The sequence below is a fragment of the Diceros bicornis genome, chromosome 39 (assembly GCF_020826845.1).
Source record: "Diceros bicornis minor isolate mBicDic1 chromosome 39, mDicBic1.mat.cur, whole genome shotgun sequence".
In the NCBI taxonomy this organism is placed as follows: Eukaryota; Metazoa; Chordata; class Mammalia; order Perissodactyla; family Rhinocerotidae; genus Diceros; species Diceros bicornis.
The window spans coordinates 3,185,182-3,203,971 of NC_080778.1; the positions used below are offsets into that span (position 1 = coordinate 3,185,182).

Here is an 18,790-nt window from a genome sequence, read left to right on the forward strand (position 1 = left end):
AGTGATGTCAGGGACATTTCCATCTTACTCTCCCTTTCTCACACTCAGGGAAGAAAGCTCTTGACCTGGGTATGTTGTGGAATTTGCAATATTTGTGCTCTTAGAGAACAGAGGAATAGAGCAGCATGATTTGCCTGGGGGCAGCCAGGACACCTGTCTCCAGGGCCGGTCAGCACCATGGTTCAGCATGACCTTCTTTCATTCACCGTGAACCATTTCTGCTGCATTTGGTGCCCTGGGCAGGCTGGGTGGTGTTACACGCTGGACTTCAGGGGACGGGGTTGGCAACTGGCAAAGTAAGCCAGGCTGTAGGAAGGAGCCAATCCCCTAAGATGAGGTCTTATTCCTGCCGTGAGCCAGAATCCAGGCGAAAGGCTGCTTCTGTAGGATAATTCTGATTAAAGACTGGAAACTCCTTTTCAGGGCAGCCCCCAGCGTGGAACGGACTCAAATTACCCACAAAATGAGGGCTGAAAGCAGAGGCTTCAGAGCCCCAACCCTGCACCCCAAATCTAGCATAGCAGAGGTGCACAATGCTCAGTGATGTTAAAATACAACATATGGCAGCAAATATAAGTAACTCTAATATTTGCTCCCCTCGGCAGGTAAAGCACCAAATAAACGATTTTGAGGTCCGGAGGTATCTGTGCATTCTTTTTATTTTAATCCTTTTGATTTAAATTAAACTTGCTTTTGTGAGGTAAGTTTTATTTTTACCTACTTCTCTCTTATCACATTTTTTGTGTCACAAATTTTCATCATGAAATTTGTTTAGTGAAGTGAGAATCTCCACCAAGGAAATTATCCAGAAAACTTAGGCTGGATCCAAACACAAATAAGCCAACAATGATGCTACCAAAGAGGACGTCCTTGTTTAAATCAAATGTACTGCCCTCCTTGTCCAAAAGCCATCCAACGCTGGCCTGCAGGTGGGCAGGGCAGAGCTCTGAAGGAAAAGGCTCCAGAGAGCAACCTCAGCAAGCTATGGGATGCAGGGGCCTCCGGCGTCGGATTTCCACCCAGAGAGACGGAAGGGGTTCTCTGGTCTCAGTCCTGTTTATCGGTCACAGAGGCCCATCCAGGGCATGGCTAACACAGAGGCTTAATCTGACAGCTTCCTCGTGGCCCTCCAACAGAATATTTGATTGGGGTTATCTAGAGGAATAGGGCAAGAAAAAGGAACATAGAACTCAAACTTAGCCACCACTTCCACAGCACTTGTTTTCACAAGCTAAGTCAGCACAGGCGGTTGCTTCTAGAAGCTTCTCTGAAGAGTAGATCACCTGACATTTCAGTTTATTTTCAAATCACTTCTTGTTTCTCAGTACGTGGTGAAGCACACTGGAGCTCGTTTCAATGCTGGGACAGTTGTCCAGGCACGCTGTCCTTCCTAGTAAACGGTGTGAGAACTCTGAGAGTAGAGCTGTCTGTGGTTGACAAGCAAACTGCGGAACACGGCATGTCGTTCCTGGTGGGCATGCGTCCCTGGGTTTGACAATTGCTTCTTAAATGAGTATTCGATCTCCAAATGCCTGGGCTGACCCAGTCTCTGTTGAATGCAAAGTATAGAAAGTTCCAGAGTTGGAAGAAGGTTGGGAGGCTCTGTGGTTGGTGGCCTCCATGACAGGGGCGCCACCTCACCTCGAGCAGTGTGAGCTGTCCCACCTCTGTGGGACACCACAATCCACGTGAAAGGACGGTCTGAGGAGAGCTGCGTGGTGCCAGCATCTGGGGTCCTCAGAAAAGGCTCACCCAGGCCTTTTTAGAGCAGGGAGGAGGCTGGTTCCAGGCTATACGATGCTGTCATGAACTAAAGGTTCTTACACCGTCCCTGAGTGCCTGGGAACTGGAATCAAATCCAGTGCAGAGAGAAGGCCTGAAACCTTATCTGATGGAGAATAGAATCCACTCATTCTCCAATGAGAAGAGTCATCCAATAAGAAGAAAGTGTTGATTTACTAAATTTATTAATACTAAGTAACATAGCAGAATATACTGAAAAAGATCAGGTTGAAGCTAAACCATCATATAATTTTAGAATCATCTACAATGAAGCTACCTCAAGGAATAGCAATTGTCCACTCGAGCAAACTAAGATGGTGTGTGTGTGTGTGTGTCTGTATCCCCATTAAATGAATCTGAGAATTTTCATTCGTTTTCTCCAAGGAAATTAAAAACAGCATATAGTTTACTAAAACCTAAATGACCACAGAGAAAACAGCTACACGGACAAAATAATGATCTAGAACTATGGAACTTCAGGTAGATGAGATCTGATAAGTTATTTTCTGCTGTTTTCTATGGATGGCAATAGATATTTAGGGAGAAAAAATAATTTTTCACTTACAAAAGGCTGTTTTATTTTATATTTTTTTGTGTGTGAGGAAGATTGGCCCTGAGCTAACATCTGCCAATCCTCCTCTTTTTGCTGAGGAAGACTGGCCCTGAGCTAACATCCATGCTCGTCTTCCTCCACTTTATATGGGATGCCGTCATAGCATGGCTTGCCAAGTGGTGCGTCGGTGCGTGCCCCGGATCTGAGCCAGCAAACCCCGGGCCGCCGCAGAGGGGTGCGCGCACTTAACCGCTTGCACCACCAGGCCAGCCCCACAAAAGGCTGTTTTAAAGGTATGTTCTGCCTTCCCCCATCAACACAAAGAAAGCTAGAGCAAATATTCTTTAGCTAAACAAAGAATCCAGCTTGCTGCTTCTAAATTCAAAATTTCAGTATGTTTTTTATTGTAGATAGTTCATATAAGTGTATCTAATTCAATGAAATAATTCCAAATCCAGCTAACTTGAATTATCTTTGTCTTTACTTTTATGGAAATTTACTATAGAAAGATATTTCATTTCTGTTTTTTAACATTTTTTAAACCATTTTCCTTACTAAAGGAAAATTTAATTTGTGAACCATATTGGTTTGTCGAACAAAAATTATAGTTCTTTACTTTTAATGTGTCTTCCAAGATACCACTATTTTCTTTTTGGGCCAGAAGTAAAAGAGAACACTTTTCGTAGATTCAGTTCTTGGGTACTCAGGCCTGCTGGAGCGTCAGTGGGCTTCACTCCCATCACAGACCAGCTGTCCCAATGGGCGAGAGCTCCCTCGGGTCCGGAGGTGCTCTCAGGAATTACCTGGAGAGCTGGTTAAACACATATTCTAAGCCCCGCCCTCTGAGATTGATTTTGAGGTCTGGGGTGGGTCCCAAGTATTGGCCCCTCTAAGCAGCCCCAAGCTGATGCTGATGTGGCCGGTCCTGGGGCCACACGTTGAGTCACTCGGTCCCACATGGCCCAGGAAGCTCACTTTAGCATCTTTAAGCCTGGGTTTTGGGATTCAGGTATGATACACCCACAGTAGTACCTTTATTTAAAGTATGAGTCAAATAATTTGTTCGTTGTGTTTTTTTCCTTGTAAACTCAGTAGCACATTGAAATTGAATTAAAATTACATTTTCCATTTGGCAGTAGCTGATTCCTTCACTTTGGGCACCCTTTTTGGAGCAGGCCGGGGTTTAAGCACACCAAGGCTGACCCACGATGGCACTGGTCACCTGGGGGCCTGGGCACCCCTGGTCAAAGGCACAGAGGAGGTAGGAAGGAGCCAGGAGGCGTGGGGAAGCAGGACGCACGTTCTCTGCGCAGATCGACTCACATCCATCCTTCTTCTGCCTCAGCCATCTACAGCTTCCCATTTCCCACCAGGTCAGCACAAACTCCAAAAGCTAACATTCCAGCTTTCCAATACCCGCTCAACCTTCTTCTCTCCCACCCCCTCCTGGTCTGTCCTCGTGTTTTCCTCTGCTGGGCTTCCGCCCTAGGATCGTTATCACTCTCTTAGTGTAAGAGGAGGAATCACACCCTCGCGCCGTTAACATTGGAGAAGCAGCGTTCTGACCAGAGATAGGAACAGGGCTCAGCTCTGCAGTGCCCTCCTCTGCTCTACTCTCACGGAGGGGGTAACTGTCCCAGGGCCTCTGGCTGGAGAGCCCACCACCCCCTTTGTCTTATGCCCTGGCCTTCCTGTGGCGTTTAAATGCTAAGAGTCCTAAAATACTTTGATTTTGAGCAAACCACGAAGGCAGAAAAAAATTCCTCAACACCACAGGTACCCACTCACAGGAAGTCAGCTCCTGGTCCAGAGCCTGCAGATGTTGCCGCAGACACACAGGGCAGAAAGGGCTTGTCACAGGCACAGACCAAGGCCCCAGAGGGAGTACTGTGCGGATCTGCTGCCAGAGCCCTAGAGCTGAGGATGCAGAGCTTTTCTCAGATGTCAGCAGGAGCAACGTCCACGTGTAAGGAGCAATGCAAAGTTCTGTCTCTGTGTGTGGGGGAGGGACTCAGATCTGTTCACCTAGGATATATCGCATCACAAAAGGAAGAAAGAACAAATTATCCAAAACCTGGCCACCATGGGGCTGAGACAGTAGACCCTGCGACTGCCGGAGTTCTGCTTTGTTTAAGAGGATTGTCGGAGCAAATAGCTAGACAACGCAGAACATTATGGCAAAGGCGATTTAGTCTGTGTGGTCTTTTTTCCTAGATAATAAGAAAAAGAAGGCAAATCTCTTCTTGAACACGACTCTATTTGTGTTTGAAACATCAGGGTATTTTGCTGAGTCAAACCCTTCATTAACACGGGAAGCATCTCAATATTTTGCTCTAAGCATATCAGTTAACTATAAATCTGATTCCTAATTCAGGAAAACTGAAAATTACAAGTGTAAAATGAACACAGAAAATATCATTGAATTTGGCACAGGTGCTATTGATACATCCGCTTTGCTAAGAGGAGAAAGAATTGAAAGAAGCAATAATACACTTCAGTGAGAATAATTTTAGAAAACTTTGGAAACATTCTGTGAAACTCTTGGATAAATGTGTGTTGTGATGGCATAAAACATTCTAAGAAAAGAGAGCATTAAACAAGTTTTAAAAATGACTTTCCTCTTGAGATTCGTAGAAATTACTCTCCTTCCTTACATGCTCTGAAAAAAATTCACAAACATAAAACCCTTGAGTTCTTACATATAAAAATTTAGCAAAGATGGGGGGCCAGCCGGGTGGCATAGCAGTTAAGTTCTCGAGCTCTGCTTCGGTGGCCCGGGGTTTGCAGGTTCAGATCCCAGGTGCAGACCAACGCACTGCTTGTCGAGCCATGCTGTGGCAGGCGTCCCATATAAAACAGAGGAAGATGGGCATGGATGTTAGCCCACCAAAAACAGGAGGATTGGCAACAGATGTTAGCTCAGGGATACTCTTCCTCACCAAAAAAAAAAAAAAAAATTAGCAAAGATGGAAATAAAATACATGTACTTATATTTTAACGATGCTCTACCAATCTTTGAAAGAATGATCAAATAGCAACTCACCTTTGCAATTTCCTCGATAAGCAATTTCTAACTGAGGGTCTTTGCATTTGGCACGTTGAAATTCACAGCGAGACAGGAAGGTTCTTCCGTCAGAGGCACAGAGAGGTTTCTGAGGAGAGCCTCCGCAGTCCAGGCTGCAGTCTTTGTCCTTATCTTGGTCAACTCTCAAAAACTTGGGGGAGAAAAAAAAGAAGGCAGACAAATGTAAAGAAATGTGCAGAGCAGCAGAAAACAGAAGGCGTCTAAGGCCACTTCAAGTCGAGGAATGGAACCGCTGCCAGAAACATCGTGGAAATCTCTGAAAATTCTAAGCCATTGTCTGTTTCAGAAACCTTGGTAAATGATAATTCTCTGTCAGTGTTTGGTGGCTGAATCCCTGAATATGATACTAAATGGTGTGTGACTCTGTTTAAGTCTGTAACGGGATGCGTGTGTACTCTGTTTTACCTTTCATAGACTGGATGTGACAATGCTTTTCTTTTAATTTGTAAATTCAAGTGCATGTTTTGCCATCATCTTGGAAGTTACGAGTGTCAGGAGTCCGCTGTCCACCTGGAATTGGGAGATCGTCTCTCCTAATTAAACCTACCTCCGAGGAGCCGTTCGTGTATTACCCATGTGGACTAGTTTACCACTTTCTGAATAAATGCTTGTGCTCGGGAGGAAGCTGCTTATTTCTATGACTTGCCTCTTACCACTCCACGCTTGGCACGTGACACCCACAGCGCGGAGCGGACACGGAAGTCAGGGCCTGACCCCCAGGACTTCAAGGTAGTGCAGGCACCGAGACTACCCGAAGGAGCCCATTGAGACTGCCCCAGTGGCCCCCACGCCCTGCGGTTCCTGCTACCACTGCAGGATTCCCGTTATTGCCTTCGCTCCCTCTGACGGCCTGGACACACAGCTTCAGAGCTAAGGGTGTCTCCAGAGAGGTCTCAGATCCACACCTGCCCTCCTTGAGGACGGACAGCGCTCCCTGCCCACTGCCGGACTTCCCAGCCCGCCCACGCGTCCCAGCCCCAGTCCTGCCCAGTCCTCCGTCGTGCCAGACGGAGCAGCGAACGTGAAGGCGAGTCTCAGGAAGCGCTTGGACAGCTTGGTCCCACAGGACGAGTGAAGTCCTCCTGGCCTTGGTCACTGGCCTATCGCCTGCCCACAAAGGTGTTTTCTCTGCTTTATGGAGCAGTAGCAATTCATTAAAGGAAAGAAAGAAAGGAAAACATAGAAAGCTCAGAGCTGCAGTTATTATTAAACACTCTACAGGCGGGTTTGGACCCTGCGGGTACTGTTACTAAACGCTCTGCAGGCGTGTTTGGACCCTGCGGGTACTGTTACTAAACGCTCTGCAGGCGTGTTTGGACCCTGCGGGTACTGTTACTAAACGCTCTACAGGCGTGTTTGGACCCTGCGGGTACCGTGTATATTTGAACAGGTTTATTTGGCGTCGTTTGCCCCAGGAATGTTTATAAAGTTGAGAGAGCTCTGTTCAAAATGACCCATCCCCTCTTCCAGCCTGAGCCGGAGGAAAAATAGGAATGGAGTTTAGCAAAAGTTCAGGGATGCTCCTCAACTTGCTCTCGCATCAGTAAGAGACAAAAAGGAAATTCCCTGAGGATGCTTCATCCCTTGAGAAGATCGCAGAACTCTCCTCTTGCAGCTCGGAGGGTCCTCACTGGCACTGTTGAAAGATGCTGAGACGAAGCCAGGGAAGGAAGAATGACCCCATGGCGGGACGGACTGCCTGGGGACCACATCCCTCACAGAGTCCGGGGGGTTCTCACAGCCCAGGTCCTGGGGTCCCAGGCAGGAAGGGCAGAGTGCACGGTGGCCAGGAAGGTGTGGGTAATAATCTCTCAACGTGTTCTTTGAGAGCTGGAAAAACTGCTCCAGGGGGGTCATTTTCCAGATTTCTGGATGAAGGCTTCAGCCAAGAGATGGGTGACTAGCACTGGGAGATGACGGCTGCATCCAGTGGGGCCTCCAGGACACAGGAGACACTGACTTTTCAAATTAGCTCAAATTCACACGGCATGCTCTAGTTTTTCCTGAGAGTAAAGTAACTTGCTGAAACAGTCCATGCTTATTTTAGCCCAGAGGCAAGTGAAAAGAGATCACTGCCTATTCAGGGGGGGTTTGCAAAAATTTGTTCTTTTACTTAAAAATGGATAGAGCAGCACATATTGCATTCGACTGAATTGCATCACTAAGGAGTTTCAAGGCTGGTTTTTTCACATCACCTGAAATGCTGCATTTTTAACTTTGCAGCCAAATGGAGGCGTGCCCCTGGGGGCATGCATCTCCCAAGATATGAGGACCCTGGGCTTGTTGTGCCTGAGGATGTCCAGCCACCCACTGAAATCCATTGCCTCATTCCTCCCCTCAAAGCACTGGAGAGTTCTGATGGACTTGTTCTCAGAACACACAGCTGGCCCTGCGCTGAAGCATTGCGCAAGAGAGGAAGAGAGGGGGAGATGGGGAGAGGCTGAGAGGGAGAGAGGTGGAGAGGGAGAGACACGGAGGAACAGATGGGAGCAGGAAACACGCTCAGGACCAGTCATCACAGGGCCTGGTCTCGCCCGCCCCATCTTCTGTTTTAGATGAAAAGATGGAATAACCTAAATCCTGCTGGTTTTTGTGTTTGAGAGGTGGTCTATTTGTATTTCCTAAAATCCTAAGTGAGGAAATGCAGGTGACTTAGGATAAGACATTGTAATTACCATTTTCTCTAAATGGAGAGAGACAGCCTCTACCCCTTTTAATAAAAAAAAAATCCCAGCATTCAGTCATTTGGAATTTGACCATAATCTTGATAATTTAATGGTGTAGAACCAACAATGGAACTATTCTTTGTCAGAAATAAGAGAACACACATTTCATGCACATTTCTCCCATCCCTAATTTTACTAGCAACTAGGTTCCAAGCGAGACTGCGGGGAGGAAAGTGGGCTTTCAGCGGAGCTCTATTCCTGAGGAAGCAAAGCCCATTAAGGAAAATGAAATAGTCCTATTCTCAAGAATTCACTGTCTATTAAAAGAACTTGTTTGAGGGTCTTCAAACGAATTAAGTTTATAAAAGGCACTTTGCCAAATTTAGAAAGAAGTCAATTGGACCTTGAGTGAAACTCTTAAAAAAAAACCCTCAACCTCAGAGTTGCAAGGGCTGGCATTTCCTTTCTTCTCACAGAGGAGCGCTGTTTGCACAGGTGCGCAGAGAGAGGCAGAGGACAGCCGTGCAGCTGCACTCAGACTCTGTCTGGACACCAAGCAGCTCTTGCTCTGGGAACCACGTAAGTCAAAGGCACGTGGATCAAAAGCAGGATCTGTGTTTTGCTTAAAAAATGCACGGGTTTAAGCCAGAGAGAAAGCTGGAAGAAAGTCCCAATGTTTAAGAAACAGGTTCAAATACTCTTCAAATCTTAACATAGATGGATTTTCCCATTGCAATACTGATCGAAGACTTTTTTACTGTTTATGAAATGAAATATATGGTATGGGTAATATTAAGAAAAAACCCTCTGAAATATGTAATTCTGCAGCTATAAGACTTGCAAAAGCAAGAACTTTCTAAATAATAGGTCACTAGAAAGTGACTATAGCTTCCATGAGTGTTTGCTTGATCCAAGGACGAGGCTCACACGCTGAGGGAGGAAGGTGGAACAGAAGCGCAGTGAGGCAGTGAGGGGCTCGGCGCTGTGGGAGGATCTGGTGGGGTTTGAGAGGTAAATAATTTTGAGAGCAACCGAGGGACAGGGGGGAGAGTGGTTACAAATGCAAGCCTGTTCTAAAGAGCAATTTCTTCATTTTAAAGCCTGAGCTTCCTCAGATTTCAGCAGAGTTCTCTACTTATTAGTAAAACAGAGAACCTCAATCTAGATGCAAATGTGGAAATTGTGTTTTCAACCCTGCAAAGTGAAGTGTAAATATGAAAGAGAAGCACAATTTGATGCAGGATATTTTCTCCCAGAGAGATTGCGACTTTATTCATTCACTCACTCATTCATTCATTCATTCGTTTGCTGGAAGTAATGTAAGCCAATTTGTGTGTCTTTTAAAAACACCCTGCTTCTGGGGCCGGCCTGGTGGGGTAGTGGTTACCTTTGTGCCCTCTGCTTTGGTGGCCTGGGGGGGTCACAGGTTCGAATCCCGAGTGCAGACCTATGCACCACTTGTCAAGCCATGCTGTGGCTGCGTCCCATATACAAAATAAAGTAAGACTGGCACAGATCTTAGCTCAGGGCCAATTTTCTTCACCCAAAAAAAACATGCAGCTTCAGTATTTTAACTGTCTTTGCCTCCTTTTCATTCTCTCTAATTAAGGAAAAAGCCTCATCGTTCTCAGGTAGCTCAAAGGTCAGATTCAGCTTGAATTGAACTTATTAGATAATTACTGAGTGACCGCTCTCTGCCAGGCATTTTACTGGAGGCCATATCACCTGGGACCACACAGAAGCCCCACGCCATCTAGGACTACACACAATCCCCAGGTCAAGAGGAGATGGCAGGGTTTTCAAGGAAGGAGGAGGAAGAAAATGAGGTCTCAGCCCTGTCTCAGGGTCGATGGAGAGGAGGCGCCTCTGACAGGAGAGGAGGAGCCGACAGATGGGGCAACAGATCTGGGGGAGGGGGACGCAGGGGCTGGAGCAACGTCACTGAGCACCAGGCACCAGGAGAATGGTCCACCTTGCGTCGGGAACCGAGACAGACCTCTTGGGTCTGAGATGCAACCAAGAGAAACACAGTCCCAACAGCCTTACTGAGACACTCAGGGCTGCGGGTTCCAGATGCTTCTTGTGGGCAGGAAGGACATGGAAACCACAGTTCAGACCCACTGAGATGAAAACAGGAGACATACAGGCCGTTGCTGCTTTTCTCTTTATTTACCGTGCTGCCTCCACTGTTTAGTTTGAGTGGACATAAGACTTTTTTAAGTGTTTGCATAGACTCCTGTCTGGCCTTTGATCCCCGGACCCAACTCTCCCCAGAATTCTCAGCTCCTTCTTCAACGTCCCATCCTGCCCGGGAGGGTTAGGTTCCGCGCCCCGCAGCCGGGGACGGGCGTGTGTTGTGCTGTGCCTCCTGCTCTACAAATCTCTTCTCCTTTCCCACAACAGTTCTTTTCTATTTATTTCCTTCCCTGCCTCCGCATCAATATTAATTTCAATGATGAACACAGATTTTTTTGTTAGTACTTCTTGGAGATAAGTCAAGAAATCTCTTGGGTTATTAATTGTTCCAGATTTATGTTTATTTGAGATTCAGTAAGAACTTCGTTATTCTAAAGCTCCTCTTAATAAAATATCATGTGGATGGTGTTACCCTAATGCAAAAATTATCTTTGGCAACAAAAAATCACCTTAGTCAACATTTGGTCATTATTCCTGTGGATCAGAGGTGACTTGTCTGCACAAGGTAGATTGTAGAATACCCCATAAAATACTGCAGTGCAGCTGGTTCCCCTCTTATAAACCACACCCACTCTGAGGGTCTCATCATGCTTCTGATCACTTAAAAGTGTTTACAGAGGGTTCACTGAGCCTTGAGCAGGCACTATCTTCATTAGTTTAGCTACAATTAAGTGCCAGTTTCTTATCCAGGATCCCAATTAGAATCAAGGAACAGGTCAAATGAATATTTAACAATTGACATGATTTTCTCAGGCTACAGCCTTATGAAAGGATATACTTTGGGATATGAAGAACCTTATAGTGGACACTCAACCAATTGCTTTAGAGCCCACTGGACCATAACTCTTGAACAGTAGAGACAACGTGTGTTCATCTCTGTGGCCTCAGCATCCCAGCACAGTGTCTGTCTACAGTTGGTGCTCAATAAATGTTTATTGCCTGAAGAGCTATGTTAATGTAACCACGTGGGACTCACTGCAGAATTACTAGGGCACATGGCAACGGAAACAGAAGGTGTTTGACCAAACTGATGTAGGGATGTGGAAATAATAGAGAGGCAAGGCCATGGACAGACATTTAAACTTAAGGAGGCAGGACACACTTGGCACTCTCTGCTGTAACTGTACCAGAACTAAACATGCCTGCTTTCTAACCTGAAAGTTTAGCTCTTTTCATCACCACCTCCTTTCCAGCACCTTCTTACTTCACATGTATTTCATTCATCTCTAGGCTGAAATACACAAAAGATTGGATACAAACTCTGCCCTGTAGTGATACCCAAAACATTGTTCCTGGAGACGGACTCCCTAGGGACGGCATGAGATAGGTTAAATGAAAAGTGTCTCAAAATAAAAGGGAAATTCAACCTTGAAAATAAGTATTAAGCACGTCTCAGACTCCGGCCTCTAAACCACACCCCCGCTCTGCTCAGGGCACCATGGGGTGCAGTGTCGGGGTGCATCCCCATCAGCTGGGCTGCTGGTTAACGGAGCAGACCCCTGTCTCCACTCCAGAGACTCTGATTTATAGACGGAGGTGGAACCCAGGAATCCCACAGATAAAGAACAGGGTACGTGGACAACGGGCCCTGACCAGGCTTTATGCACTGCTGCTCCAAGAGGTGCAGATGGTCGGCACTGCTGACACTTGACCAGATGACAGGGAGGGAGATGGGTGGAAAGCTGTCAGATCTCTGTGCCCAACAGTGGTGCCACACAACCCTGATGGCCCACCCTCTGTATTAAGAATGTGGCTCTAGGGCCAGCCCTGGTGGCCTAGTGGTTAAGTTCAGCGCTCCGCTTCAGTGGCCTGGGTTTGGTTCCCTGGCACAGACCTACACCACTCTCTTAGCGGCCATGCTGTGCTGGAAGCCCACATGCTGAAGAATAGAGGAAGACTGGCATGGATGTTAGCTCAGGGTGAATCTGCCTCAGCAAAAATAAAAGAAAGAAAGAATGTGGCTCTATTTTTATTACCATATATAATTCATAAATTCCCTAAGAGCCTCAAATTTTCTGGGACAGTTAAATGGAATGACAGCCTGCCGCCATTTTCCTTTCTGTCCTTCCTTTTCTTGGGACGTCAAATGCAGTCATTGATGAAGTTACATTTCCAAAGGCATTCCGCTAGAGTTTCCTTTTTAAGGCTCCTGCTCATTTAAAAGCATTAGAGCAAATTACACTAAAATACATGTTAGAGAATATTAGCATAACCTGCAGAGCAGGGGAATTGGAGCCAAAAGCCAAGATACCAGGGAGTTTGTCTCTCCGCCAAACCTCGGTGGAGACCATGTCCTCCACGGTGAAGTCATCTGCACTGAAGGCATAAGAAAAGGATGCAAAATAAGAAACAGAAAGACAAAGCCTGCTGGAAGCAACACGCCCACAAGGTCTCGGTAAGATCACCTCATCTGCCACTGAGGCAAGTGAAGGAAATGTGCTTCCTCAGAGAGGAACCAGGAGTAGCCACAAAGTCTCACAAACGCTTACATCCACGTTTCTTCCTCAAAAGTGTTGGAGAATGGAAACATCATATAAGGGCCAGGGCCTCTGATCTCCGAGGAGAGACCAGGCAGAGTCAAGGTCCGCATCTATGTCCAAACTCCAGCAAGACCTTCATAGCGTCTGAAATATCACCTACATCCCTTATTCGAATCCCATCCTCACATTTCTTCCTGTGCTCATGATCTTGCCCTTTCTGGGGCAAAACATGTGCCCAATAAAGATTTTGAAAGTAGAGCTGTCTAGCTGCTAACCAGGTCATGCGAATCCAGATGGGCAGTGGTCTCCTTGGCACGAGGCTTTCCCGTCGAGTCCATGCACAAAGCAGGTTCTCAGCAAGGATCTGCCATGCGGGTGAGCCAGACAATGAGATGTCCCTGTGACGACTCTCTTGATTTTGGAGTCAATGAGAATCCTCTTTACCCCACCACTGAGGGATCTGTACAATCAATGCTGGGACAAGCTGAGAGGGTTCCCAGGAGGAAAAGAAGGGACATAGAGAAGACCCTCATCTCCCCCATATTCATCTCCACCAAGCATCCACACAACCCCCAACCCCATCAAAGGAAGTCGGAATCCTCTTCCCCATTATCATAAGAGCCAGATGTCTTTTGCTCACGCACCCTGGGGGCAAGTGCAGAGGCTGCCCCTTTTAGATGGAATGCTGTCCGGGCCTGGAGGTTGGGTGGGAGAAGCTCACAGGGGCACCGACAGAGACCACGGCTCCCAGAGGACACCAAGCCCAGGCACTTCATTTGACCAATGAAGAAATAGAGGCTCTCGAAGGAGGTCACCCAGCTAGTTTTTGAGGCAACTAGAACCAAACCAAGGACTTTGGATCCAGGTCCCTCCTCTCTACTCCATCACCATGGCAGGGCCCTTGACCAAAGGTGACAGGGCTGGGTCTTCTTTCTCCAGGACACCGACTCCAAGTGCTCTATGTTCACCCCACACAGGACCCATGTTTGAAAAGAAGCCTTGGAAAGATGCATGGAAGAGGAGCTGGAGGGATTGGTCACAAAGCGCCCCTCTGTTCTGCTTTCTCAACTCTTTCTCAGGTCTTCATCTTCTCCTCCCTTGAAGGAGATCCAAGGCTGGCTCCTGTCTGGCATCCTCAGAAGCGGAAAATGGCACATTCCAATTCTCACCTTGGTTTACACGTTAAAACAGATTCTTCACATTTTTTAACAGTCTTTGTTTATGTTATGAGATAGCCAAGGCATGGGATCCTTCGAAGAGAATTCTCTTCACGGGTCTTTGAAATAGAACATCTGATACTCCCGATGCTGTCACATCACTACTCAAAATTATCATCTGTATTGAAATGCATAAGCACAATCTCAGAGATAGGTAGACATGGCTCTGCAAGCCCCGCACTCACTAGCTGCTGGCCGCTTCTGTCGTCCATCACCTGACGCCTCTCGCGGGGCATCTGCAGCGCCCTCTCCCAGGCGCAAACACAGGGAGAAGAGCTCTCTGCCCCAATCTGTGTGTTTCATACAAACAAAAAGAATCTCACTGGTAGAGCTTGAAGGCTGGGGTCAGGTAGCACATGACCTGCCTGATCTGCAATTCAACCAAAACTTTGGAACATGCAGCACATTCTCCTCGAGATCTGCACGGTCCAGTACAGAAACCGTTCGCCATGTGCAACTTTCCACATAGAAATTAATTAAAATTAAATGAAATGTAAAATTCAGTTGCTCCATGGCACTAGCTGCATTTTAAGTTCTCAGTAGCCACCTGTGCCTGGAGCCCACTGTATTGGGCAGGGCAGACGATAGAGCATTTCTATCATCGCAGGCACTCCTTCCCGACATCACTATCTAGAAGCAAAGATAGAGTCATTAATCTCCTAAACTAGCTCCTAAACCCCAATTTTTAAACGAACAGTTGCAAAAAGACAAGTAAAAACCAATTCCATGGCTATATATATTAATAATGAAACAAATTCAAAAAATGATTCTTTTCTCAGAATTTTGTAAGAATTATCTTGAAATTCGCACCTTTAATTACAGAGAAAGGGAAAAGCTTTAATTATAGGCGGAAGAGAAACTTGAAGACTTTCGAGGAGGGAATAGAGGATTTGAGGGACTTCAAGGGTGTTTCAGAAGTTGGGTGTGGACAGCGGGAGAAGTGTGCTGGGGCAAGAGAAGACAGGGCGGGATCCCCTGGGGAGAGGGGAGGAAATGACCATCCTCAGAGAGGCCAGAGCTCCCTGTGCAAACCCACATTGGGGACGGAGTGACACTCAACATAGTGACGTGAAAGGGACAGATTGCAAGTGGAGGTTTAGTAATTGGGGCAATGCCAGCTCCATGTCGTAACCAATGGGAGCACGTAACATAAGAGTGAGCACAGGGGCGAGGGGGCAGAGGAACCACGCTCTGTGGAAGAGGCCACACGGGCTCTTTCAAACTGCAGCTTCCCAGAATATTTCTCGGGTCTTTGCGAACCTCAGACATCTCACCACGTGGTAAAGGTACTTCATTTTTCTTTATTTTTCATGAGGTACTCAAAGCTCCACATGTATGTTAAAGAGAAATTAAATGTTACAAAGAGACACAATGAAAAATTTAGGTTTTTCAAAAGAAAATGTCAGAGCTCTGGAAATAATCCCCAACAGTGTCGATTGGAATCAGTTGAGGATAGGCGTCCTGGGTCACATCAGTTAGTGTTGGAGAGAGAGGAAAAGCCATGAAGGAAGTCAAACTTGCCATCGTCAGTTTCCCAGGGGCCACCTGCAACCAAGGTCTGGGTCTATAGCCTCCAGTCGGGGAGGTGCAGCCCCAGGAAGGAAGGCCCATTAAAGGGACAGCGAGGGTCTTTAGACACGTGGCGCCCCTAATTCTATAGTTCATTCAGAGACGCAGCATCCCTGCCTGAAGGCGAGTCCGTGTTCTGTGCACAGGTTCTGCATATCCTTAAACACACCCTGGCTGATTAGCATTGCAATTTGGGAAGCCTGGAACCAACACCCCCGTTTCAGCTGAGCTGACTCTCCTTCAATTCCTGGGGAGTGCAGAGCGTCGGGTGGGGGGAACGAGCCACCACCTCTTCTCTGGAGTTCCCTGCCCCGCTCAGAGGCTTGGTCCTGAGATTGGGCTGCTCCAGCCTGGGGTCCTACCAAAGAATCTCAAGATACCAATACAAGGAAAACTATGTTTCTCAATTTACATCTGCTCCAAGTCCTAGGGTTCCTGGCCCCCAAAATCACTTAAATTCTAAGCAGAATAAGTTAGAGGCACTGCTAATTTCCAATGTACTATAAAGTCTTTCCCTTCTTCTTGACAGTGATGATGTGTCGAGGAAACATCCCTAGTGTGTGTTCATTTATCCAAAAGGATTTTGATGGGTTCTTTGTCCCCAGTAAAGCATTTCAATGAAAATCCAAAGAAATGCTATCTAAGTGTTGAATCCAGAAAAATAGCATAGGGAAGAGAGGGGAGACCTAGCTACTATTTTTATTTATTTGCTAAGTGGATTAGTATTTTGAACCCCTAAAATTTCCTAATTACAGTGGATTATCACAATGCCTGCTCCCATGCGTTCAGCTATCTGGTTCCAGACTCCGTACTTTGCCATTTCATAAAGAGTAAATTTACTCAGAATGCTGAAGAGGAAAAACTACTCTTAATAACATCTGGTATAGCTATTTAACAAACTCGCCAAGATTTAGACCAATGTGCCTGGCATAATGTCAAACCAAGAAAACAATGAGGTTTATAATGGAAACAGAGAGAAAACTTTAATTGAGGATTGTTCCAATGGCATCAGAATGATTCCACACTCATAATATTCTAAAGTTACCAAATCCATGATTGTTGACATGCAAAACTCACAAAAAGTGGCTACTGCACAGAATCAAATTAAGTTTTTTGAAGGGCAACTCCTTTAGGAGTTCGTGTCAAAAAGTACTGAATGTCGAGAAGCAACGAAAATAGCAACAACAACAAAGACAGTTAAAAGCCAGAGAACATGTCTGATGAAATAGAGTCAGTTGAAATCGATTTTCTTAGCTGTCATTAACTGGGAAAAGAAAACTAGAATTTATACACTTTTTTGAAAAAAACTTATATCCACTTTGTGAATTTGCTCATCTAAAGCTAATTTTAACCAGGATTTAATATACTAAAAATTTGATATTAATATATCAAACATACAATGTTAAATTGTAATGCTATTATAGGGCCAAATCTCATCTCAATGGTGTCCATTCTAAAGATACCTCTGCCTTTGTTTTGAATGTCATTTTCTGAACTGGAGTTTTCCTTTGGTTCTGGAAACCTGTCACTTACTTTAAAGTCTGTGCATCACTCATAAAATATTTGCCTCCATCATTGTGCAAAGCTACACAATACCTTCCTTGCACAAGATAAGATTATAAAATAATGGGATTGGGTTTTTAACAAATCTATACCAGTAAAGATCAATGTCAGCTGTCCTTCAAAAAGATCACTTCTGAGCACATGTAAACACTCCAACAGTTTAGCTGTTATTCAAATTTGTGAACCCTTCCTTTGAAACCACCTTCACTACCATTAGTGGAGGACTCAAGAAAATGTCATGAGATGGTGTGGAAACAGAAAGAATTTCCTGCTATCTGATCGCATTTAATCCCTAGAAGCCTATGGCATGGAGACATCAGGAAACCTTCCCTCACTGTGCAGGTGGCAATACTGACACCCAGAGAAACACAGTGCCTTCCTCAAAGTGAAAACACGCTTTTGTGTGAACAGGACAAACACGTGCCCCTTGCCACTGTCCATGTTTTGTCCCACAGACAGAGAGCTGTCTCTCAAAACACCATTGCTCCCACGCTCACTGCCATCTCGTATCCAAGAGAGAATCTATTTAGCTGAACCCACCTTGCTCTGTATTAATTTTCATTTAATCTCGTTATAACCATGAAATCTGTAACTGATGCTCACGCTTGCATTTCCAGCCACACTAATTCACTCCCAGCACTGGACCATGTCATTGATTTTGACACATGTGGAAGAGTGAGTGTGCCAGGTTTGCATTAATCCAGTTTGATTGGCCCATCGCTGTGAGAACCTGACCATTAGTGCCGGCTACCATGGGGGTGGCAGGTTTCTCTTCGTGCCTCTGTGATATTTCTTGCCTCTAAAATGTAAGGTGAACTGAAAGGGACTCAAAGGTAGAGAAAGATGAAAGTCTTGTGAGTTAAAGATAAACTTCATGTTTGTGTGTGTGTGTACCTTTATATCTTTAAGAGGTGGGTTCAAGGCCAAGAGTATTCTTATTCAAACGGAAAGTGGAAAATTTCATTTTAAATACGATTGCATTCTTCAATGTAGAAAGGTGGGGCCATATTTTTGCCTCCACAAGAAATTTTCCCTTCAAATATAACCTTTAATTTTTCATGCACATGTAAAAAATGGGAGAGACATTATTCTGTTTAAATAAATTCATTGGTAATTCCAGGAGTGAATCTGATATTAGAATTAATTAAAATTTAAAGAGATTAGTTAAAAAGAATTCAGTAAATTAGAAGACTCACTTCTAAAGTGAGAAAATCAAGTTCATCAAAGAAAGAAGAGAACTGAAGGAGAATTGTGAGTGGCCCTAAAATGGTTAAAAATAGTATTTCAAGGGCCGCCCCATGGCATAGTGGTTAAGTTCGCACGCTCCGCCTTAGAGGCCCAGGGTTCGCGGGTTCAAATCCCCAGTGTGGACCTAGGCACCACTCTTCAAGCCATGCTGTGGCAGGCATCCCATGTGTAGAGTAGAGGAAGATGGGCATGGATGTTAGCTCTGGGCCAATCTTCCTCACTAAAAAAAAAAAAAAATAGTATTTTGACGTAGTTAGCAATATGGGGAGTTATTCCAGAAAAGACTGAAGCATCAAACAACACAGTTCACTCTCCTTCCGGTTTATAATTTTCTGTAGTCAAGGTTCCCACTTAGTTTTAGTGTTTATCATATGGCCAATGGGGCAGTAGCTCTTTGAAAATAACGAAACAAAATCACAAATAAACTGCAA

General features: G+C 45.5%; 1 protein-coding gene across 1 annotated transcript in view; it reads right to left on the reverse strand.

Moving 5' to 3' along the window:
• Window positions 1-18,790, reverse strand: part of SMOC2 (SPARC related modular calcium binding 2) — a 179,658-nt gene that overhangs the window by 129,640 nt on the left and 31,228 nt on the right. The window contains exon 2 of the mRNA XM_058534294.1: window positions 5,379-5,550. Coding sequence (XP_058390277.1) covers window positions 5,379-5,550 — 172 coding nt within the window. The remainder of the gene's footprint in view (window positions 1-5,378; window positions 5,551-18,790) is intronic.